The sequence below is a fragment of the Emys orbicularis genome, chromosome 3 (genome assembly GCF_028017835.1).
Source record: "Emys orbicularis isolate rEmyOrb1 chromosome 3, rEmyOrb1.hap1, whole genome shotgun sequence".
Classification (NCBI taxonomy): domain Eukaryota; kingdom Metazoa; phylum Chordata; order Testudines; family Emydidae; genus Emys; species Emys orbicularis.
The window spans coordinates 95562265-95586845 of NC_088685.1; the positions used below are offsets into that span (position 1 = coordinate 95562265).

The 24581-nt window shown below is 38.0% G+C and overlaps 1 protein-coding gene across 1 annotated transcript in view; it reads right to left on the reverse strand.

The window, feature by feature from the left end:
- Positions 1-24581, reverse strand: part of TBC1D32 (TBC1 domain family member 32) — a 157831-nt gene that overhangs the window by 115604 nt on the left and 17646 nt on the right. The window contains 14 exon segments of the mRNA XM_065401287.1: positions 3794-3995; positions 5250-5377; positions 6619-6761; positions 7022-7114; positions 7805-7964; positions 8335-8406; positions 11871-11930; positions 12718-12862; positions 14955-15016; positions 15106-15209; positions 15343-15421; positions 17450-17575; positions 18585-18656; positions 21531-21708. Of these exon segments, the coding sequence (XP_065257359.1) occupies positions 3794-3995; positions 5250-5377; positions 6619-6761; positions 7022-7114; positions 7805-7964; positions 8335-8406; positions 11871-11930; positions 12718-12862; positions 14955-15016; positions 15106-15209; positions 15343-15421; positions 17450-17575; positions 18585-18656; positions 21531-21708 (1624 nt within the window).

A 24581-nucleotide genomic window follows, 5' to 3' on the forward strand; every position in this document is an offset into this window, starting at 1 on the left:
TAATCAAATGATAGTGGATGTTATAGATTATATAATTTCAGATGTGTAATTTCGATGAGCATAATGAAGTTATATTGTAACATACACATGATCAAATACATCCATAATATCATTGTGTAGTATGCTATTGCTCTTTCTAGGTCTGTCAACTCTCCTTCTTTTTAATCATGCCAGCATCTGCCCCAGAATTCTACTACTGCCATATACTTGATCACGAGCACTTTTTAGTGGCTTTGCCTGCAGAGTGAAACTGTTCCTTCCCCGTCTTACTGAACAGTGCTCATGTTCAGAAGTGCAGTGCTAAAAGAGTTACTAGAGCGAGCAGGTCCATTCGTTGGGAAAGAGATACCATGATCAAAATATTTGTAAGTACAAAAAATTGAGATTTATAAGTGTCCCAATGGCGAGTCCACATATTAGTATTGAGAAAAAGCTGACACATTTGGGTTATATTTTCAAACTACTTTTACAGTTTTTATTTTGGAGGGTAGTAATGGGATTCTCCCATTGCCCCACTCTTAGCAACTGTCGGAACCTTGCAAGGATCTACAGGTTTCTTAATGCTGACACACTGTGGAAGTACTCTACATCAGATTGCACCATAAACAGAAGGGAAACTAGGGTTTGAGCCAGACAGGTCCTGAAAGAGAGAACCCTAAAAACAGCCAACCCTGGGAAAAAGTGCTTAGGTTGAGAGATGGCACCCACTGTTACTTCGGAATTACCTTTTAATAATAAACTACTCCACACAATGAGTAACCTCTTTTAACTTTATGAATAAGTAATTTCTGTTTGTTGCTGGGTGATGACTCCAACACCTTACAAAATGGCAATGTGCTTGCCTCTCATACTCCTAGAAACTTTTTAAAAATCATCAGATTTATCCTTTAAAACCAGCAACTCCTAATTTCAGAGATGTATCACCTGTTCAAACACTTTGGTACACTACCAATGTCTGGAACTCGTAGAGCTTTTTATAAGTTGAAGCTAATTTTAAGAAACCAGGAATGGAAAACTACAAAGAAAAATACCCAAGATGGCGAAGCTAAAAACTCAGTTTGCTTTACTAGTTTATTCAGTTCATTAGGGATGAACATAGGGCACATTCACTCTGTAATCTCAACTTGGCCTCTGATGTGGGATACAGGAAGAGCAGCTATATCACAGTTATATGTTTGATGGATTTTTCATTCTCAGTATTCTTCATATTCATCTTCTGCACGTCAAATTTAGGTTTTTTGTCCAAATGATGTTCTGTGCTATGACAAGAGAATTTAATGTGCATAGAGGTTGTATGTATGCCTAGCTATATCACTTGTAGCACTTCATCACAGCAGGTAATTGAAAATGCCCATCAAAAGCTTGCAAGATTTCATATATCGTAAAAATTAAATAAAGTAAGACAGACTGTTTAAGCTAGACTGAATAGCATCCTCATCACAAGGATAGACAACTTGCTGAGTTACATAAATTACAGCACAATACATGTAAACTAGTTCACTGAAGTCGGCAGAATTCTAGTCCAGCGTTCTCAATGCAACAGACAGCACTAGCTTCAAGATCAACTTTGTTCAATTAGAAATCTAATTTATCATTATAAAATTGAGATTCTGGTAATAACTTATTTTATTTTCACTATTTTGAATAATTAACCTTTGCCTTTCACTGCAGTACCTGTGCGCAACAGGGGCAGGAAATATCCAAAATAAACTTATGATTCAAAGTATCTCTTATTCAGACTTTAGATTACTGTAAATGAATGCTTAAATTTGGATTTGTGACTGTTTATATTACTTTAAATTATTACTTAATTAATATTGTACACACATATATATTATATTCACATTTATCATAGGGTGTATATACAGTAATGTAGTGGAAGCCGTAGCTGTTCCATTCTAACTCCTCTCTTCCCCACGTTTTCAGTCTCATATCTTTCTGAAAATTTAACCTTCAAAGCCTTTTTTTTTTTTCAGGGCTGGGCTGGTTTCTGTCTCTAAAGTTAATATTTTGGGAACATTTGAGCCAAAGTATTCCATTCATTTTTGAGCATGAAGGGAAAGAAAAAATTCCACCACTTTCCCAATTGAAATATTTCAATGACTTACTTGAAATCAACTCTAGCCTCAAAGTGCTTGAGGGAAGAAAATTGAAATTTGGCATGAAAATCATCTTCATCCTCTTAAACATTTGTTTTGACTTAACTAAGTTATGAATGGTTTGACAACTGCACTCTCAGAATGTGCAACAAATGGTTTTTTTTCTTTTCACAATGACTATGCTAATCTCACAACATGCTTAGATAAGAACATGTAGCTCATGTGTGCATGACTAGCCTATCTGAGCAATGAAAATATTAGTGAATGAATAGGCAGGCCATCCCTACCCATACGCAAAGTACGCAGTTGCATAGGGCACCAGGAAATTTCGGACACCAAATTTCCTGGGGCACCAAATTTCCTGGTGCCCTACGCAGCTGCGTGCTGCTCCAGCCCCTGCTCTGCTCCAGCCCCGCCTCACCCTTTCCCCAAAGCCCCCGCCCCTGCTCTGCCCCGCCTCTTCCCGCCTCTGCTCCGCCTCAGCCCCGCTCCTGCTCCACCCCTTCCCCAAAGCCCCCGCCCCGCCCCATCCTGCCCATGCTCCACCCCAGCCACGCCCCCACTCCTCTAAGGACTGCAGCAGGTGGCAGGCCTGCACTCACCAGCGGCGGGAAATGCAGCGACCCAGCCCCAGCCGCGCCACCAGTGAGTTCTGGGGGGCAGTTGCCCCCTGCCCTCCCCAAGGCTGGGAGCCAGGGGATCAGAGTGGAGTGGGCTAGGGCCGGGTCGCTCCACTTCCCGCCGCCCCGTGAGTACGGGGACAGGCCTGCCCTGCACTCACCGGGCGGAAGGAAGTGGAGCAACCCGGCCCCAACCCGCCCCGCTCCGCCGGCTTGTGCTGGGGGGCAATTTCCCCCTGCTCCCCAAGCCTGCTCCTGCCCCCCCCCCACACCCCGCTGGGGTGCTGTGTAGGGCACCAGAATGGTGAGGGACAGCCCTGGAAATAGGGTCACAAAATAGTTTATTCATGGAGTATATTGTAAAGTAAAAGCTGCACAGCTCTTCAAGTTTCAGGAGAAGGGCTCTTTAGGACAGGCTTGCTGAGGTACACAAGATAAGAACTTCCTTGTGCAGGCCTCATAGGTGCAAGTGTTAGGGAATCTCAGTTGGGTCTAACCAATAATTTCACAGTTTGAAATTCCTTTTTTGTGTGTCTTTCCCCATCCCCACCCAAAAAATAGGAAAATTCATGTTAAAATAATGACTAAAGCATTTTTTTTTTGTTTTAATTTTACAAGACCAGGAACCAAGAGTGGCGATTAGAAAAGGTTGGCGATAGAAAGTGATTCTTTGAAATCTTCCTTTGATATGCGATGAGCACTGACCAGTGGCGAGTCACAACCCCAGAGGAGCTCTTTCATGGACAATTGTGAAAAATAAATTAATGTGTGGACAGCTGAGGGCAGCCTATGTACCTCATCAGGTATGGTATAAAATTTCCCAGTTTAATCCAAAGGCATAAAACTTCCAAGCTATAAATGGGATCCTGCCATGCCCGCATGCAGATGCATAGACTCAGGAATGGGAATTATCTGTAGAGCACAATGTTGTACAATAAAGGGTCTTCTCAAGCATACCAGTGTCCCTACTACAGTGTAAATTAAATATAAAGGATTTAATCTGAAGAGCAATAGAATAGTAAAGATATATTTTTATTGTTCACAAAAAACTTAGGTTTGCAATAAGCTAGTTACCTTCTTCCAAGCGTCGGCAATGGATTTATGCAAACCATAAGGAATCAGCACCTGCAGACCTTCACAGGTACCATACATCTGACGACACACAAAAATGAAAGCTCCTTTAAGGGCTGGCAACGTCTCGGTTCCAGACAAAACAGAAATATTTTCATCAAGGAGTTTCTTTGTAAATTGAACAATTGTATGAGCTGCTGTAAGACTAGAAACAAAATAGCCCTTTTAAAACATTGTTTTGTAGTCACTAATAAACAGCATACAATTAACCATTTTGATTAGCTCATGCAATTTCTACAGCAGAAGTGTAACAGGACTGCTGGGAAGTCCTAGGGGTTGAAGTCATGGCCCCTTTCAGTTAGCCCCCCCCCCCCCCCCCAAAAAGAGAAAAAAAATTGTTCCAACCTCAGTCAGAGGAAAATAAAGATCACTGGGCACTTTCCTTTGGGCTACAGATCCAAACAAAACAAATGTGGAACAGATTTTGTCCACCTAGTTCAAACAAGGGTGGATAAAAATTAATGATTTAAGACAAAAATGATTTTTTAAATTTAAATCAAATTATCTTAATATAAATTAAATACATTTTTCTTCTTTAAAATGCTAAGGACTCAATTTACTATAATCTATTACAATCATTTGAATTAAATTTTAATATGTATATATTCAAGCAGTATGTTTGCTGATGAAATTTTAAAGAAAGCCAAGTGACTGAACTGTTGGAAATCACTGGTTAAGCATCTGGAACCAGGTTTATTGAAGTGCTAACCCAGCTTTTGACAGTAGCTACCTCTGCTGCAGGTACAGTGAGACTATTTACTTCATTTCAATTTATTCTACTAGTTCGGTTCAGTGACTAACCCATTCAAAATTAAGAAACCAGCTGGGAGTTGAAAAAGAAGGAAATCTCATTTTCCTCAATCAATCTATGAATAAAAACAAATTGTGAGAAGATGAGATCTACTATTCCTAAAATCTTAAAGGGCATAGTGACCAGAAACAATCAGTTCAACACACTAACTACAGATTATATATATATATATATATATATATATATTGTTTCATAAATCAGTTAGTTTAAAATACAAAACATGTTTGGTAAACTTACTTTGTTTTTCAAAGTCGTTTTATTCAACTAATAAAACCATTTATAAATGTTGTTTTGGGGCATTTTCATTTAATTCCAATTTACAGACACATGCAGCTTAACACAGATAACAAGTAAAAAACTAATCTAGTAAAAAAGTGCATCATTCACCATTTTTACATAATAAAATGTAAATATTAAGAATTTGAGAAAATATATGTTAAGCTATATAACTGCTGATATAAGCAAATAAATGTGTATAGATATTTAAAGCAAAAACAAAACATATGTACTTTATAAATAACAGGGGGACAACAAATGACTTCAAGCTCATATTTAGTGGAGTAACAATTTTTTTAAGTAGTCTCTTACCTATCCTTCTTGGCAGAGTTCATGTTTCCTCCATAAAGGACAAGAGAAAGGCCATCTTCTACAGCAGCAATCCTTGCCAAAATATCAGCTATATGTATTAAAGAGGTTTCAGGGCAATTTATATACATCTGTTTTGTTAAAAAAATACATTAGTTTTTTAGGTAAATGGCTTATAAAGGTTTTTTTTACATTTGTAATATGTTTCTGTAAAATATGCTTGTACAAGTCTGGCTCAGGTCTTTAGTGACCGATGGCCACCCTTATGATGGATGTTCAATGGCCTAAATCCGTGATACTCAAACTGAAGCCATGTCTACACTATCGGCTAAATTGGCACTGCAGCGATTGATGCAGCGGTGTCGATTTAGCAGGTCTGGTGAAGACACACTAAGTCGATGGGAGAGCGTTCTCCCATTGACGTCTGTACTCTACCTCCCCAAGGGGCGGAAGCTATGTCGACGGGAGAGCATCTCTTGTCAACATAGCACGGCGGAGACACCACTGTAAATTGATCCAAATTACGGCGACTTCAGTTACGTAATTTACATAACTGAACTAGTGTAACTTAGATTGATTTATAGTGCTAGTGTAGACCAGCCCAGATGCTTGCGAGCCACAAGTGGCTCTTTAATGTGTCTTCTGCGGCTCTTTGCAACACATGATATTAAAATACTGTGTGATTTAATTATTAACCAATTTAAATTATTACTAACATAGTAAAAGCATCCTGATTGGTTAATCAATTAAGTTATTAATTTATTTGCTATGAGAGTGTGCGTGTGTGTATTACTATAGTAAATGGAACAATGAATTCACACTACTGTGGCTCTTTTGGGTCATGTTGATAGCTAATTTGGCTCCTGAACCACTGAGATCTGAGTTTCACTGGCATAAACAAAATTAATAAATGGCCTCTGTTCAAATTGAAGCACGTACACATCCTCATCATAATTATCACCTTTAATGATACTGCCAGGAAAGATTTCAGAGTGGTAGCCTGCTCCTGTATTTTCCAATCCATGCATCTGATGAAGTGGGTTCTAGCCCACGAAAGCTTATAGCCAAATACATTTGTTAGTCTCTAAGGTGCCACAAGGACTCCTCGTTGTTTTTGCCAGGAAAGAGTCCATGGACTGAATCAGCATGGAGAATGGACTATCCATACACTAAAGGTGATACTGTAATGAAAATAAACTATACCAATTAAGCACCTTTATAATGGATAACAACATCCACACTATCAGGTTGCACTGATTTCCAATACCACAAGAATACACTTTAACAAAAGTATTGATTTTTCTCACACATCTCTTTGATATCGTAAGATTTAAACAAACATTTCAAGTTTATTTGAGGGAACACTACAAACCTCTGTTCCATTCAGTAAATTATGAATGGGATGAAGAAGTGCATCTATCACCATATTAGAATATAAACATTCAGTAGCACATTCAGTTCGGTCACACAGAATTTGTAGCACCTCTGTAACAAGGATTGCTGGAGAATAATTGCCTGTCAAACACAAGAAGTATTAGTTTACATTTTTAATATAAATGAACATTAATATATTATCATAACTTTTACCCAGATGCTTACTTGAGTCATCTTCAGTTGGGTAATATCCAGTCAAGAAAGAAAGAAAACTAAAAAAAGTTTGCAAACTGTTATTTAAAATGTCCAAATTAAAAGTAACCAGATACAAAAGGTATTGAATTCTTCCTTTATTCACAAAGTGATACAATTAAGAAATTAATTAAAAAGGGCAATATTACCTGTGTGCACTGTCAGAGTTGTCTTTGGACAAGTGGGAGAGCAATAAATAAATCGAATAAATAGTACCAACAGGTCGGTTAGGGATATGAAATCTACAAAAATCACAAAGGAAAAAAAGGAGTCTATAAAATAAAGCATTATATTAACCTCATAACAAAAATGAACTTTCTAGACATAGGTAAGCAACTTCTTGTTTTATTGTGATTAACGGCTTTATCTACAGATGACACACTACAATAATTTTGGACTGTAGCCACTTAGCTAACCACTGTAAATACTTCCAGATCATCTTATATGGCTTGATCCTCTCCCATTTAAATCAACTGGACTTTTACCACATCTTCTGTGGAAGTAGGAGGTGACCTATAATTTAAAGGTATTGAATACATGTACGATATTTATGAATAATTGGACAAACTCCATCAAGTTTATTACAAGTTGAAGTTAATTGTAAAGGGAATTTTCCATAAATTTGCAACAAGACTGTGGATTTAACTTATTATCTCAATGTCGTCATAATTTAACCGTTCTTAGTACATTAACTGCTCCATTACTACTTTCACTACTCAGACAACAATACAAATTTACTTAGTATCAAGGATGAAGAAATTAGGCCCCAATCTCAATTTTAGCCACACTATGTCTAACAAAGACTCCCAGTTACAGAAGTGCTGAATAATAGGAACAAGCTCACTAACATCTACAATACCACATTTGAAACACAGCTTAACTACAAACACACTGTCATTAAACACCTTCCTTTTTCCTCCACTTGCCCATACCTTTTCTATTTTCCAGCTGTACAGGAAACAGGTTTCTGCCTTGTTTATATATCAACAATCTTCCTAAAAGGCACAGTGAATGAACAAAATAGATATACTGTAATTCTTGTCCTGAGTAGAAAGTCTTCTGGTTATTGCCTTAAAAAAAATAAGAACATTTCTCACAATTCAGTTATAATTTTCAGTACCATACCTGTCTATTATGTATTCCTGTTTGAACCACCAAAAATGTGTAGTACTACATTTGTAAAGGAAGTTTCCCAGATAACATAAATAAGCAAATATCACTGAAATATACTTTTTTTCCCCATTTCAAGTGAAAAAGACATAAAGAGCTATTTCAAAAGATTATATATAAAGATATTTTTGTGGGGTGAAAGCGTGAGGGTGTATTCTTCTTTTGTCATGTGGAGCTCAGATATCACAATAATAAGCATAGTATAAAAATCTAGGTTTTATACATATATATAAAATTGTACAACACGATAAAATAATTACTTACTGCTGTACTGCTGGGGCAAAACATTAACTCTAGAAGTTGCATCAACTGCTGATTCACATGATTCAAAGTAGTAAACACACTGTTGAACAGATGCATTAATCTGAAAAAAGCACAATACAATAAAACTTCCAACACCTCACAATAAATTAATTCTCCTTTAGATCCAAGTATTGCCTCTTAACAGGGCCTGAATTTTCATATGATTGCACATAGTTTAAAATGAATCAGCCATTTACCAAAAGGAGGGAAAATTTTCCAAAGCAATATAAGTGCCACTGAAAAGTCCATAATGTTTATCAATAGAAACCTCAGATCTACAGGTATCAAAAGGATTATTCTGCGAAAAGGGTACTGTGTAGGTATTTATGAAAGCTAAGAGAAGGACAGTATTTAGTGTTATTCAGGAACATTGATATGGAAACTGTGTGGTGGGAATTATTTTGGGATGTCAAGAAGTTCAGCAGGCCAATCTAATTCACAACATTGTCCAGTTATACTGGAAGAAGGACAGAAGACACTGGGTATGGTTTAATCAGCCCCCAACTTTATTATTAGTTGTCTCAGATAACCCGGCAGATAAAATAATATAGTGCAGGTAATTCCATGTTCATTTCAATATCTACCTGGGGGCTTCCACCAGCCCCCCCTTTTTCCAGCCAACCCATTGCTGCTCCTCCTGGTCTGGTGAAAAGGGGCTTCTCTTGCTGAGCTTGCCCTTATCAACTCCCCAGCTCTTCCAGTCCCTGGGGGAGGAGTCAACTGACCCACGGTGCTTTCTTTCTTTTCTTAAAGTGATATACCCCTTCTTTCTGCAAACCAGACAATGCCTCCCCTCCCACAGCTTAACTAAATAAAAACATGTTGTAGGGTAGCATTGTAAAGATGTCAGGAGAATAAGCTACATATGTCCAAAAAGCCAACTGCATTCTTTAACTTATCCCACATTTTAATCACCCTTTTAAAATAATTTCACTCATGGTCTCTTTTCACTTTTAATAGCCATGTTTTAAAGTCACTTTGCCCACTACACATATAGATGTTTTTTTCCTGCTTCAAAAGGACACCTAATCTGGTCTTCAAAGCCTCAAACTATTTCTTCTTTTTCTTCTCCCTCCCAATGTACCGTACAATGGTGTCTATATCACTGAATATGACTGATCAAATTCAGCGCTGGCTTAAATGTGTATGCTGCTATAAGCTAGATATTTGATTAAGATGATCTGAAAGTTTGTGGTCAACATTTTCAAACCTATGTGCCTAACATTAGGCTTCTAAATTGATGTTTAATTATTTAAATAAGTGGCCTGATTTTCAAAGGTAGAGAGCACCTGCAGCTCTCATTGATTTTGATGGGATTAGTTGGTGGCCAGCAATTCTGAATATCAACTACACCTCTTCCCCGATATAACGCTGTCCTCAGGAGCCAAAATATCTTACCGCGTTATAGGTGAAACCGCCTTATATCAAACCGAATTCGTGTTATATTGGGTAGCATTATATCGGGGTAAATATATTTTATTTAGGTGCTTAAATATGGACTTAGAAGCCTAAGTTTTGTCATCGAAATTTGAAATGTTTGGTCAGAGGATCCATCTATACTAGTCAAATGTATCAGTCCTGAACAATATTGCTAGCACTGATGGTCTCTGCAAAAGGGTAGCGTGTTTATGCTACCAAATATTTTTTTGTTTAAAAAAAAGGGTTTTCAGCACACAGCACTCTACTCAACAGGTGCTGCAATCAAAACTGCAGATGGACACCTCCCCAGAATCATGTTTTTGAAATTACTAAATAATGCAAGAGTAGGCCTGAAGTTATATTTGCAATTATATAACTTCAGGCCTACTCTTGCATGACGTGTCTTTTACTATTGAACCATGTATTGCATATACATTGAAAAAAAGTAAAATAAATGCACAACTTGGTAGTGGGCCTAACTTATATTTATGCAACATGTATGTTTAACTTTACTGTGTGTACACTTTATATTATGAACTCTTTGGGGGCATGGACCACATTTTCCTCTATGTTTTCAGAGAGCCGAGCATGATGTTGGTACACAACTAATAAACCTAAATGCACCTAATATAAAAGGTATTTTTATGTTTTTTTATGTATTTTATTTAATATATTATAATTTTATCATATATATATATCATATCATATATATATATATCTCACATCATATCTCTTCATTTGTATTAACCTATTTTTTAAATTACAGCCCTGATCCTGCAACACGTTCCATACATGTGGACCCCCACTGCATGGAGCCCACTGAAATCAGCAAAGCTTCGTGCAAGTGCAGGGGGTCACAGTTTCAGAGTCAATTGCACCTTTGAATCTCCTCCTGGTCTTCCTCGAGGGCACCCACTCAAGGATTTAGGCTTCCCAGCTGTCATCTCTTTTAGGGTGGGGACCTGCATCTCTCTCCCTTGAGACTGGGGGTTTAGGTTTGCAGTCCCTTTGCAACTCGCTGTAATTTTCCAGTAGATTTGACCAGGATCCAGAACCTGAGGTTAACTCTTTCTCCAGGGACTATAACAGTATACACCAACTACCAACCGGCCTTCACAAAGCAAATTGCATTTATTCTTCAAGCAAAGACATTACAGAGAAAACATATAAAACCAAAAAAGAACCTACATGAATGCTAAATGCTTACCAGCGGTCACCCCTAATTCAAACACAGGGTTCTGGTAGGTGTCAGTCTTTCAGACCCCACAGCTGGGTTTGCCCCCTTGATTACAAGTTCATGGTCAGTTTTTAGACCAGGAACCAGACCCCCGTGGACAATTCAGCTGTTTCTTATAGAGCTTGGGCCAAGGTAACTAGTCAGTAGCCATCTTTTTGGGCTTTTGCATAGCCCGGGCTGTGGAATTTGCATTATTCACTCTCCAAGGATTCCCCAGGAAACCCACTTAACACATTGTGCTAAAAGTCCATGTCTGCTGCCACATTTCAATATAGTCGTTTGAACTCCTTACACTTCCCAGGCCCCACAACTGTCACACAAGGGTCTGCTCACGTGGAACAAGTTGCAGTATTGGTGCTTTACATATGTGATATGTTCTGCCTTAGCCTTACAATTTTTGATTGATGATGCTTGATTTCATAACCTTAATATTGCATTAACAGGAGGGGTCTTTTTTCATTAAACAGTTTAAAGCCAAACTCAAGACGTATGTTTTTATGACAATTTTCCACATGTTTATCATCATCTATATGTATGTCTTATGCAATAAATCTATAATATGACATGTATAAATAGTATTAAACAACAGTCTCATTTATTAAATAGCTGATATCAAACGTTTCAATTTCCCCTTATTCAAATCTGCTCGCATGCCCCATATTGCATTTAGCACTGACAAAAGACTATCAGATTCTGAAACAATTTTTTTAAACCAAAGACGTGGCCAATTTAAAAATCTATCACATGGTCCACCGAAGGAAAAAAGACCAGCCACAATGGAGGACAGGAACAAACAACTGCTCAAACCACAAGGAACAAAATGGAAATAAATTCCAAGCAGAATATGGCAACCACAAATATAGACTTACCAGAGATTTATATTTCTTTTCAAGGAGCCTTAGCACCACTGTTCTGCTATAATTTGCATGCTAAAATTGTAAAATAGAAATAGTGTGAACATCTATCATTTATTTAATTTTTACTTTGCAACACAAAAATCAAAGTTCTCCAATTCTATTCCAATAATTACTGCACAGAATTAAGTTCTAACTCATGTTAATCACTATTGTATACAGGTATGTTTTTCTATTGGCATTAGATTAGGGTAGCCATAAAAAAGAAAGGATTACAATAAAACTACAGTAGTTCTAGAGATAGGCCAGAATGAAAATAAACACAATGTGCAGTTTCACCTGTACCAAACTAGAAAACCAGTAACTATGCTTAGATGACAGGATATGGCTTCATATGGAGCTATGCAAATCCTGAATGGTATAGTTGTGAGAGGCAGAATGCAAATTGACCCTTTTGTGCTCCCTTGGAGGATAGCTAATTCTAACCTCAAAAGGAACCTACACCACGCCTTCCCAATGAAGCTATTCTCTATCCTTCCACCTGTACCCTTCTCTTTAACATGGCCCAGGACTATTGCCACACACAACTTTTTATATATGTTTCTCATTGTTTTATGATGTTTAAATTTTAACCCTTCATTACAATATAATCACCTTTACTTAAAAACTGTCACAAAAGATGCATTTTAAACTACTTCTGCACCAATTACTTTCTGCCCCCAAAACCCTTTAGCAGGTATATATACCATATGTTATAGTCTATAGAATTGGTTACAACCTGGAATCACTGTTTCCAATCTTTATGAGTTAAACATTCTGAAATACATAAAATCCATCAGCAGATCCTTCCATTTTTCCTTACCATCCATTTTTTAAACCACACAGCTTTGATATCAAGCAGAGCCAAGAAGTAGACTGGATCCAAAAGTTTTGGAGAGACAAGGTGTCTTTGCTCACGTTTTACTGACAACAGCAATAAGGTACTCTCAACTATTTCTTCCATATACCTTAAGAGATTATGAGAAAAAAAAATTGGTCAAGTGTTAAATTGAATTAAATTTTATACTGGTACCATTCAAAAATAATCTTGCTTATAATACTGGAAAACTTTTTGAACTGAGAAATATTATATATACACACACTGTAAATGGAAACTGAATTACATTTAATTTGATCTTTTAAAGTTCTTTTTCAGCCCTTGCTGTGTTACAGTGAATAAAATGGATAACAACATGCATATTTTTATATAGCATATTACCAACAGTATATAAAACAGTATATAAAAGTTGGCTAGTAATTATTATTATTAATTGTTTACCCACCATTGAAATGCAGTCTCCTCCACGTCAAAAGAAGGTAAATGTTTAACTATGCATAAAAACTACTACCCAAATTGTTAGGAAAAAGAATACACTATCATTCAATTGAAACTGCAGGGGAATTTAAGTAGGTAGAATGTAATTACTCAGACTTGGATTTGGCCAGAATCCTGGGGCCAAAGTCTCTGACTGTTGGGGAAAATGCCACTGATCTTTTAATTAAAGTGATTAGCCACTTTTCTCTCATCTGAAAAACACCTCCAAAAGCAAAGCCCCTCTGATATGCTGTGGCCCTGGACCATCAATGACTTGGAATTAAGACTGCTACATACTCAATCACCAACACTTCCTGCATCATGCAGTCATACTGAGTATTGGAGATCCTGACATCTGTTGGCATATGCTAGAAGATGTGAGGAGAGGATAAGGTTTCCAGAGAGTCTGGAGAGGAGGTAGATTATTTTGAGTGCACTGATGGGGAATTGATATCATGCAGCTGATGCCAAGCTGTAGTGGAACTAGCAGGGAAAAGTGTTTGCCTGCTTCCCCAAAGGTAGGGGGCCTGAAGGCTGAAAGACAGTAGGAGAAAAGGCTGAAAGGCACAGAAGACTAAAAACCAGAAGCTGAACTAGCTATGGAGAGAAGAAAGCTAGGGTTATTTGTCAAATGATTCTTTATGATTGGAAAATAAGGATGGCGGGAATGGAAAGAGTATATATCAAAAAATATATTTACACAAAGACACCTGCATAGCTGATAGCAGTTGAGGGAGATAATGAAGTAGTAGCCCTGAACTGGCAGATGGGAAATGGAAAGGGACTTCCTCTAAGACTGTGACTAATTAATTGGAAGAAACCAATATATTTATATGAGTAGTATACTAAATTAAAGAGGAAAAGAATATGGTACCAAAAAAAAAAAGGCATAGTGGGGCACAAAAATGTTTTGTACATGCAGTAATCATCCTACATGTTTATTCAGAGATTCACAAATTTGAAGGCCAAAAGGAACCACAATGATAAAATCAAGTCTGACCCTCTCTGTAACATGGGCCATAGAATTTCACCAAGTGGTTCCTGAATCAAGCCCATAAATATGTAGTGAAACAGTTGAAAATGCAGATCACTATGAAATCCGTCAAGCAAGGCCTGACTAAAAGGGTTACTGAAATTATGCAGAGACTGTAGAGTGAATTCATTCCCTCAAGTGTCTACACAACTGGACTGCACCCATTACTATAACCTATGGATAGCATCGCTCCTTTAAACTAATTTCTTCAACACAGCCTTTTAACTCCTTTTTCCTCATTCCCATCCAAAAGTGCTTTCCTTATATAGACCCTTTGTATGTGCACAAGAGAAAGAAAACAAGGAACAGTAAGTCATACACTGAATATCACTACTAGTTCCACCACTTCCTCTCCCTCACCCTCCACCCCCAATTCCTCATGTGTTCTTTGTTTAGGTTATAAAATTCTCCGCATAGGGGCCTTGCCTCTTGATCTGTAAAGAATCCAATAAAATAAAATAAAATAGTAATGAAGGGAAGGAGTATAGACCACTGTCCACAGTGAGCCTCTAAGTAGTTTTGTGATCCAATGGATCCATGCCATGACAGATCCACTGGCCATTCCCCTGTCCCATGCTCAACCAACTCTCAGTCCCTCTCCATCACCCCCACAATCCAGACATTTGGATACACATTACTAATCTTCTGATAAAATTCTATGCCTTTAAACACTAATGTAAAAAATATTTATCTCAGAAAAAAGGTGACATACTTTTCTGGATGACGAATCCAGAAAGAGGGAACCTCTCTTTGGTACTCATTTAGAAGACGCACCTGTGAACATAAAGGTTATAATTTTTTTAAAAAGAATTAATAATATTTCAATAATTAAAAAATAAAAGGGATAGAAAGCTAACGTATACCTTTTTAAGTAAACGAATTATTTCTGGGTTAGTTGTGTCTATACCATCTGAAATAGTAGGAACACAATTTTCTCCAGAAAGAAAGTACAATTCTAAGTGTTTCGCTGAAAAGAGTGGGGGGGGAAAAACAGTATTACTAGTAATATAGACTTCATTAGGTTGTGATTTTTTTTTAAATGATTTCAGAAAAGCATATGAAACATGAAAAATTATTAAAACATGATTAAATGCACATACCTAAGCTTGTATAGACTTCCCTTGTCATATTTAGTGGAGAAGATGAAAAGGTCTTTGCATAGAATCTCAAAATTTTGTCCTAAGAAGAAAAAGAAATAAAATTAGTAACCTATGCTCAAATAACCTTATTAGCATGGTGTATAATATGGTACAATTAAAATGTATTGTGCGTTATGCTCAATATTACATACTACTTAAATAGCACTAAAGATGCACCTGGCGCATTACCAGGATAAAAAACAGATCTGTGGTCTCAAGAACCTACAATCTAAAAGGAACAGTGCCCTGATCTTGCAATTTGCTGCTCCCGCATGGAACTGCACTGATCTATGCAGGCACAGGATCAGGGCCTATATTAGTATATTTTAATTGTTTTAATGTCATACAAAATGCAAGTAACTTACACAGTAACGCTAATGATATGAAGTTTAACCACAGCTTTTAAACCAATGAAAGCACTTCTTAGGAACAAGGAGAGAGATAAATGACAGCACTTGGCGCAGCTTTAACAATTTTAGTTTTGGCAGATATGAAGGGCACTTCCACACTGAAAAAACCCCACATCACTTCATTTGCATTGCTTTTCCAGAGGAGATGTGCCCCAGAGATCATGCCAAAAGTAATAAAGAAAGCATCATTTTTTTTTTTCTGAACAGTGCATATGCAACACTGTATCTTCAAGATGTATCATATCTTTTGTGACAATGAGAAAATACACTGCTTTACTGTGAGAGATCACCATCACATTTTATATAGTAGTTAGGCAATCTTTTTAACAAAATGATAAATACATTTTATTTTTATGCTATTACAGGGAACAAAGCAAAAGATACAACTTAAATAACTTTTAATAACTTTTAAAGTGCAAATTTAATATACCACAGTGAGCACTATAATACAGAAATAATGAAGTTCTCTTCTCAATAGAAAAAAAAATCTTTACTATATTCATTTTAAAATTAGCCCAGTCAAAACCAATCTACACAAAGCAAAATTTGGATACCAGTCATATACCCACTGATTTAAATGTGAATTTAACTGGCTGCATAAAGCTTGTCTGAAAAATGGCAACTGAATGCAAATACTGCACTATATACCTGTGAGGTTTCAACAAACATATGTAAACTCTATGCTGAGTAATTTGTTGGGGCTGATGTGAATTCCAGTAATCTCTGCCAATCTGTCTCACTTTTTAAGGTCCTTTATCTCTTCGCACTCTAGTTCAAGTCATGGCCTCTTAAACAATGATCTTCAGGTTCAGAGAATCAGAATTGGACCCAGCTTGTACCACATTCTACTGGAATGGGAAGCATGGTACATTCTCCAACTGATTGATATTATAACATGTAGATTCGTTTTCACAGAAATTCATTTGACTGCCTAAAACTAATGTAAGCTGACATTTTCACAAGGATCTAAAGAAATTAGGCACCAAACTCCCACTAAAAGACAATGGATGATGGACATGTTGCTCAAATTTATGCCTTTGAAAATTTCTCTCACTAATAGCATTTCTAAGAGTTGTGGAACTCCTCCAGGCTATACTGGAGTGAAATTACTGAATAAAGCAGTGTGCAGTACACTAGATAGATAGAGTAATTAAAAAGTGTTACTTTTTACTTTAAAAAATTCTCTATATCTGTTTAACTTCAATGACTAATGAAATAATATTGGAGAAAGGAAGTCTTTGTTAAAGATTCAATACAAACACCCACACCCTTTCAATTAAAGTATGAGAACACACAATACACATCCTCTGAGACCTCTAGCAAAACCAGGAAAAGACAGATATTTATAAGGGGAAAATAATCAGAAAAAAATCTATAAAAAACAAACACAATATTTAGGCATCTTCATATGTCATAAAAAAATCAATACAGGGAACAAGTCCAGTTATTACACAATCCTGTGCCAGTCACCTTTAAATCAAGTGCTGGAGAAATGTGGTAAGTTGTTTTACCTCAAGAACAATTTAACTGATAAATATACAAATTAGTTACCTCTTGCCAGATCACTGGACTACCATGTCACAAATGTACATGTTTATTCCTGTGAACTATTTAGAATAGATAAACATCTGATTGCTACATATAAACCATTTGCTTACACTGAACGTGGAATCAGGATCCGAGAGAGACATTGTCAGATGTTTACGCAGATTAGACCAACTCTCACAGTTTAGTACATCAGAGGGAGGCGCAGAACACAATGTCTGCATTGCTTCCTGGCGCACCTGAAATAATCATAGAATCATAGAATATCAGGGTTGGAAGGGACCATCTAGTCCAACCCCCTGCTCAAAGCAGGACCAATCCCCAGACAGATTTTTGCCCCAGATCCCTAAGTAGCCCCCTCAAGGATTGAACTCACAACCCTGGGTTTAGCAGGCCAATGCTCAAACCACTGAGCTATCCCTCCCCCCCTAATCAAAAAATATAAACAAAACAATGCTGTCAACAGTACCATTACAATGAAATACTTAAAAATGTGATTTTTGTGGGGAAACAGTCCATAGTGATAGGACACAAAAAGCAAGAATTCAAAAAAAAAAAAAAAAAAAAAAAAACCCACCTCTTCTGCTAGTAGATTGTTAAAATAATTTGGACAAAACAGTGAGGAAAACACAAAAGCATACACTTTTAAAATACATAATTAAAGTAATCTAAGGATTATGTTGATTCCTATTAGTATTTTGCTCTCCCATAGCAACTATATATTTTGTTATCAAATACAAGATTTATACTAGATCATTAAATTGCTTTACTTTATTACTCAAATGCCACAACCTGGAGTAATAGCACTGCAAAAAATAAACAACAATAAATATGAAGCAATTTACTGCCAGACACCTTTCAGTGATGTGCTGCTGGCTGCTGCTTCCCGCAGCTCCCATTGGCCGGGAACAGCGAACCGCGGCCACCGGGAGCTGCAGGGGGCCGTGCCTGCAGACGGTTAACGTAAACAAAATGTCTCGCAGCCCACCAGCAGATTACCAAAGGTTGCCGACCCCTGAAATGGAATGATTGCAACTGTAACTATTGTTGTTATTATTTGTATTATTGTAACTATAAAGCTGAAGTCCATAAGATGAAATCATGGACCCACTGAAGTCATTTACAGTTTTGCCATTCATTTCAGTGGAGCCAGGATTTCACCCATGTTTATCTACAGGTACCATATTCTCAAATATACCATAAGTTTTCATTTATATGAGTGATATTTTAGACACTCTTTTCACTTACCTCCTTAGGTTGAGCAGGGTCAAGCCTTTCCACAAGTAGCTGTAATTGTTCTTGATTCATGAATGTATAACTCTGTAACACACAATGTAAAACGTTAACTAAGTAAATCCTATTAAAATGCACCACTAATGACTAAAATCATCAGACTTTATGGATATAAAATTTATTTTTGAACAATTAAAGTGTTAGCATTTATCTTAATGCAACATTAAAGTTGAGATTTTAAATGGCCAAAGTTCAGAAAACCCAAACTTGAAGGTCCAGTAATAAAATTCTTTCTTCTCCATTCTGCCTCTGTATTATAAAATTATCAGAGGGGTAGCTGTGTTAGTCTGAATCTGTAAAAAGCAACAGAGGGTCCCTGTGGCACCTTTAAGACTAACAGAAGTATTGGGAGCATAAGCTTTCGTGGGTAAGAACCTCACTTCTTCAGATGCAAGACTTGCATCTGAAGAAGTGAGGTTCTTACCCACGAAAGCTTATGCTCCCAATACTTCTGTTAGTCTTAAAGGTGCCACAGGACCCTCTGTTGCTATTATAAAATTGTTATACAATGCTAGGTAATGTGGCATGCAATTAATATAGCATAGTATTGCATGTTGGAAAATAAATACATATACAGTATTTTACTGTTCTTCCAGTAAAAATGCAAAAAGTTAAAATGAATATTGTGTTTATGTAAACTTCACCTTTTTCCTCACATTATTTGCACATATTTTGCAGATTATATATGTCCACGCACTTGCATGCTCACAGACATTGTAAATGCAAGGAACCATGTTTTCCATGACTCTAAGGCAACAGAACTGCGAAAGAATTTACCCTTTGCAGACAAATCTGGCTGCAGAATCTAAGATTTCATTTTTTAAAAACGATTCAATTCTGCTACTGCTCAACTGAAAAGATTCTTTAGACATCATCTTTTTAAAAAATCACTTCAAGGTTAAGACCACATGTGAGGATATTCAAACAAAAGGGTAACTTTTTGAAAAAAGGTGTAATCAATTGAAAACTGGGGTTTACAGTGAAAGTGCCATCTCATCCTTAATTGTAATATTACTACTCACTACTCTGATGGAGAACCATAAACATCAAATTAATCAAGATCACAAGTGTGGTTAGATGTTAATAGATGTTTGGCTGTGTGTGTGTGATCCCTTTGTATGCTGCCCCAGCCCTGCGCAGACAGCTGGCACAGCAAACTTCGAGAGTGAACCTCCCAATGACCACAAGAGCCGTTAAGGGATGAAGGAACCCAGCCAGGTTTATTGTCAATGAGGCACGGTACTAGTATCCCGCAGACTCTACCGGACCAGTAATACATGTATGCCTGTAACAATGGACCAGCTCAGTGAATGGCGAGACTTTCCGTTCCGTTCCTTGGCTAGCCAAAGATACTCCCTCTGAGATATACCTTCATATACCCAATACAAACAAGCTAGTACTGCCCCTCTGTAGGAGCTGGATTTTATAATGTACTATGAGAATTAATGTATGATTTGATTTCATCCTGTCAGCCACCCTTTTTGAATAGCAGAAAGGATGACAGACCAAAACAATCCTTATGACTGATTATGGTCACCCTTTTGTTTTATAAGAAGTTATAATGTCTACTATGGTTTCCTATATGTATTACAAAGTAGGCACTCTAGTTAAATATACATTTCTTTGTTTTAAGGTTTAGTAAATAAAAGACAGGGTTCTCTATTGGGTCTATGTTAAGTAGATTAGAGGAACATTGAAGGCCTGGGTCTCAATGTAAATTGTCTTGGTTATTGATTGAAAAATTTAGCAAGGTTTAATTTGCAATGCCCTTTTGCTCAATATAAAATACTACTGTTTGTATTCTCAATCTGTTTGCGTGAATGAGGAATGTATGCATTAGGAAAAGATAAGGTGTGAAGGCCATTGTTATAGCCAGAGTCAAGGAAGAAGGAGTGAAGAAACTTAAAGGACATCAAAGAATCATCAACACGCATCCATAATGAAGGGCAGATTGACAACCATGAGGTAAAGGCTGGCACCCCTAAAGACAATTGATTAAATCGGAACAAAGGACAGGATGACCCTCTCGGAGGTGTATTGGAATGTTTACACCAATTAAGAAGTAACCGGTCACAAAGTGACACAGCAGAATCCATAGGCTTCAACAGAGAAGAAAACCTATAAGAACAGGGTGCTTTGCCATAGGACTTTGGGTTCGTCTTGCCACACTCCAGGAGCATCGGATCGCGACTGACAGAACCCCGCTCCCCTCTGCGACCAATCTGGCTGGCCACTAGATTGATCCAGACTCTGGACTGGTAACTATAAACATCACTGCAGGAGAGTGTGTGTGTGTGTGTGTGTGTGTGTGTGTGTGTGTGTGTGTGTGTGTGTGTGTGTGTGTGTGTGTGTGTGTGTGTGTGTGTGTGTGTGTGTGTGTGTGTGTGTGTCTAAAAAGCATATGCTAACTGTGGTATTCTCAATAAATGCTGTGTGTATTTACCTTCCTCTATAAAGATCCCGTGTGTTTTGTATGAGCATAACACCTCTGACATAGTTAGTTACTTCCCCCTGATGTGGCTAGTTATCACCCATCACCTGGTACATGTTGGTTTGATTAAAACATTTATATTACATACTGTCATCCTGACCTTATCTTTTAGGAGGGGTCAGTGTGTTCCTGTTATCCTTGGGAATGTTTTTGTACCATTCTTGATATTTGGATATTCTCGTACTGGTACCACTTGATATCGGGATGTGTTTGCGTGAGTACTCTGTGACTAGCACTTCTTAGGAACATGTATTTCTGCAATATTAGCCCTGTTCTTGCCAGATTCTGTGAGCAGGTCCTGCCTCATACCAGGCCTCTGATACAAAGGCTTACGTCTCAGGCTCTCTTTCTACTACAAGTATAAGTATTTTACTTATTCCACAATACAAGTCCAGATCGTAATATCATACCTGATTGAAAGATGAGTCACTATCAGAGCAGTTGTCTGTATAGTAAGCACTATGTTGCTCTTTCTTGGTTTTCCTATGCATCTCCTTATTACGCATCTGATCTTCTTCAAATTTGTTAATCAGAGATTCCACCACCACCATCATGACATTCTTCAAGGAATGCATCATTTCTCTGTACCTTCAAAGTCAAGGTAATGTTAATATTAAACAACATAAAAATCACTAATTAAACTATGAATAATGGAATAAGGCATGCCATTACATTTACATTTCACAGAATTTACTCAGTGAACTAAAAAGGTTTTAAAATAAATACAAAACACTATACAGATCCCAAGTAATTAACAGAATGTGTGTGCAAACTTAAAAACTATAGATATATACATTTTAAAAAGCTTTCCTACAACTATTCAAATAACAATACTAACATTTATAACAAACAGCATAGGGACCTGCATTCCCAGTTTTGTCACGAAGCTGTATTCTGCACTCAGATGTCTTTCAATAGGAACAATGTGCAAGCCATCAGCAGAATACAGCCCTAACAAAATACAAGAGACCAAATCTGATCCTCATTACCGTTTCTGTCTCCACAAGTTTAATTAAGGATTTTTCTTCCACAAAAGTCCTCTGCGGAAGCAGCAGTACAGAATGCATGGACAGAGTAGCCTTCAGATAACCAAGTTAATCTAAAATGTATAATGTTTAATAAGCAGAAGATCCACATGGCTATAATGTAGCTAGCCATGCTGTTGCGCAGAATGAACTTCCACCTCAAATATTCTCTTGCAAGTCTTCTTCCTTCATCAAGAGTCAGTATGGGAAGATTTAGGCTTCTTAAATCCCTCAATTTCATCTTCCAACCTCATTTGTTGTTGACCTCCTGTTCTGCTTCCTTTTACCTAAGTTCCATAAACCTTCTTTAGAACCGTACCTTCTTCTGTATGTTGGGCATGACCCCACCATTACAGTTGTCTTGTTCTCAGCTGGTACAAGACTGCAACTTACCAGGATTGTCTGTGACAAAATCAAACGGGTGTTACGAATACTGTGTAACTTCTGACACTGAAAACTATTTAGTTTTCTCTCCTCAGCTGTTTCTAATGGACATGTTTCTGCTCCCTGTAAAGGGTTGTTGTGATGAGGTGTCCAACCCACACTAGCATGTAAGGGGTTAATAGAGCCCTAGAGAGGCTGTGCAGGAAGTGGCCAATAGGCACCAGCGCTCCAAGCATGTGCTTGGGGCGGCACTTGGAATGGGGTGGGGAAGGGGCGGAGTTGGGGCGGGGCAGGGGAGCGCGCAGGAAAATGTTTTTGCTTGGGGTGGAAAAAAACTTGGAGCCGGCCCTGAAACCAGGGGCAGTTACTCCCTGGAGCTCAAGGAGGGAGAACTGGGTGCCATGGAGGTGGATGGTAGCTAGCACCCTGGACAGAACAGTACTGGGCAGGAACAGGGAAGCAAGAGGGAGCTCCTGGCTGGCCACTAGGACTGGTATGCTGAGGCCCTGAGGTAAGGGCAAAGAAGGTGCTGGGGGTTGGGGGAAGTGGCCCAGGGAAATATACTGAGGACTTGGAGGGGATGCAGCACATGGCTGCGCATCGACAGGGTTCCTGGGCTGGGACCCAAAGTAGTGGGTGGGCCTGGGTCCCCCCACACACACTTGTCACTGGGCCAGTGGCTAGACAGTTGGCTGCAGTTGCAACTGAGGGAAGTGGCTGGACAGTTGACTGCAGGGCCCCTGCAAGGGGGAGCACAGATCATGATACAGCCAAGAGGGCTGTATCATGAAGAGGATGCTGCGGTCCTTTGAGTGATGTGGGTCCAAGAGCAGATGTGACGGGGGCAAGGCACCATCAAAAGGCATACCGACATGTGGAGCTAATCTCCAAGATGGCCAGCAGGTGGCGCCACTGTGATGAGTCACACCCATCACATTTGTCATCAATACCACTGCATTAAACACTTGCATCTTTGTTGGCACAGAAATCCTGCTGCCCCAAGACAGGCTTTGAAGATGCTGAAATACCACTGATGTAAAACGAATCCAACATGTGACTTCAGTTATAGAACCGCCTGCTGTCAACCAAACATTCAGATAGATAAAACTATTCACCCATTTGTTATCATTACCATCATCTACCTGCAGTGTTGGCGAGACATTTTATAGGCAGAGTGCATAACTTCTATTTTATCACCATTGATCTTAAGTTCCATTGATTCTACAATTCTACACAGCCTTTCCAGCATTAGCTGCGGTTGGTCAGTAGTCTCTCCAAATAAGGCAATTGCATACTCAAGATCCTCTAAAAAAGAATCTTTACATTTCACACCACCTATTTTGGCCTCCTTCAGCTTTGTCATCAGATAGTCTATTAGAATGTCAAATGATGTAGGTGAGAGAATAGGCATCTCTGGCCTATTCCTGATTCTACTGAAAACTAGTCCGTAATAATTGTTGATCCTTGCCCAACTAAGTGTACCATGGAAAAGTGTTCATTAGGCACACTAAATCATTAAGTACCCCATCCTGACATAGCAGTAAGCATAGTGCTCATTGATGCACTGAGTCAAAAGCAGCTGCAAAGTCAATAAAGGCAATGTTAACTTTCTTTTTTTGCGCTAGTCATTTTACAATAGCATTCCACAAGGCATACACAGAATGGATTGTAGATCACCTTTATGGAAACCACACTGGTTGCCTCTCGTTATAGAGCTGAGACAATATTTGATCATAAAATGTGGTAAATAAGGTAATATGATCATAAAAGCATTCTCTGGGACTGATAACATTGCTATTCCACAATAATTTGAGCAATATGATTGCTTTTCCTTTTTTGGGGGGGGGGGGGGGGGGAAGGCATGATGCAGCCCCTTTTCCAATCTTCTGGAATGTGACTGGTTTCCCAAACTTTTAAGACAACTCTATGAAGCCAAAAGAACAGGAGTACTTGTGGCACCTTAGAAACTAAACTAAACCCAGACAGTCACTCTTCAGCAGTTCATTGAAATGTTATCCAGGCCAGGTACTTTATCATTTGATAACTGTTTGG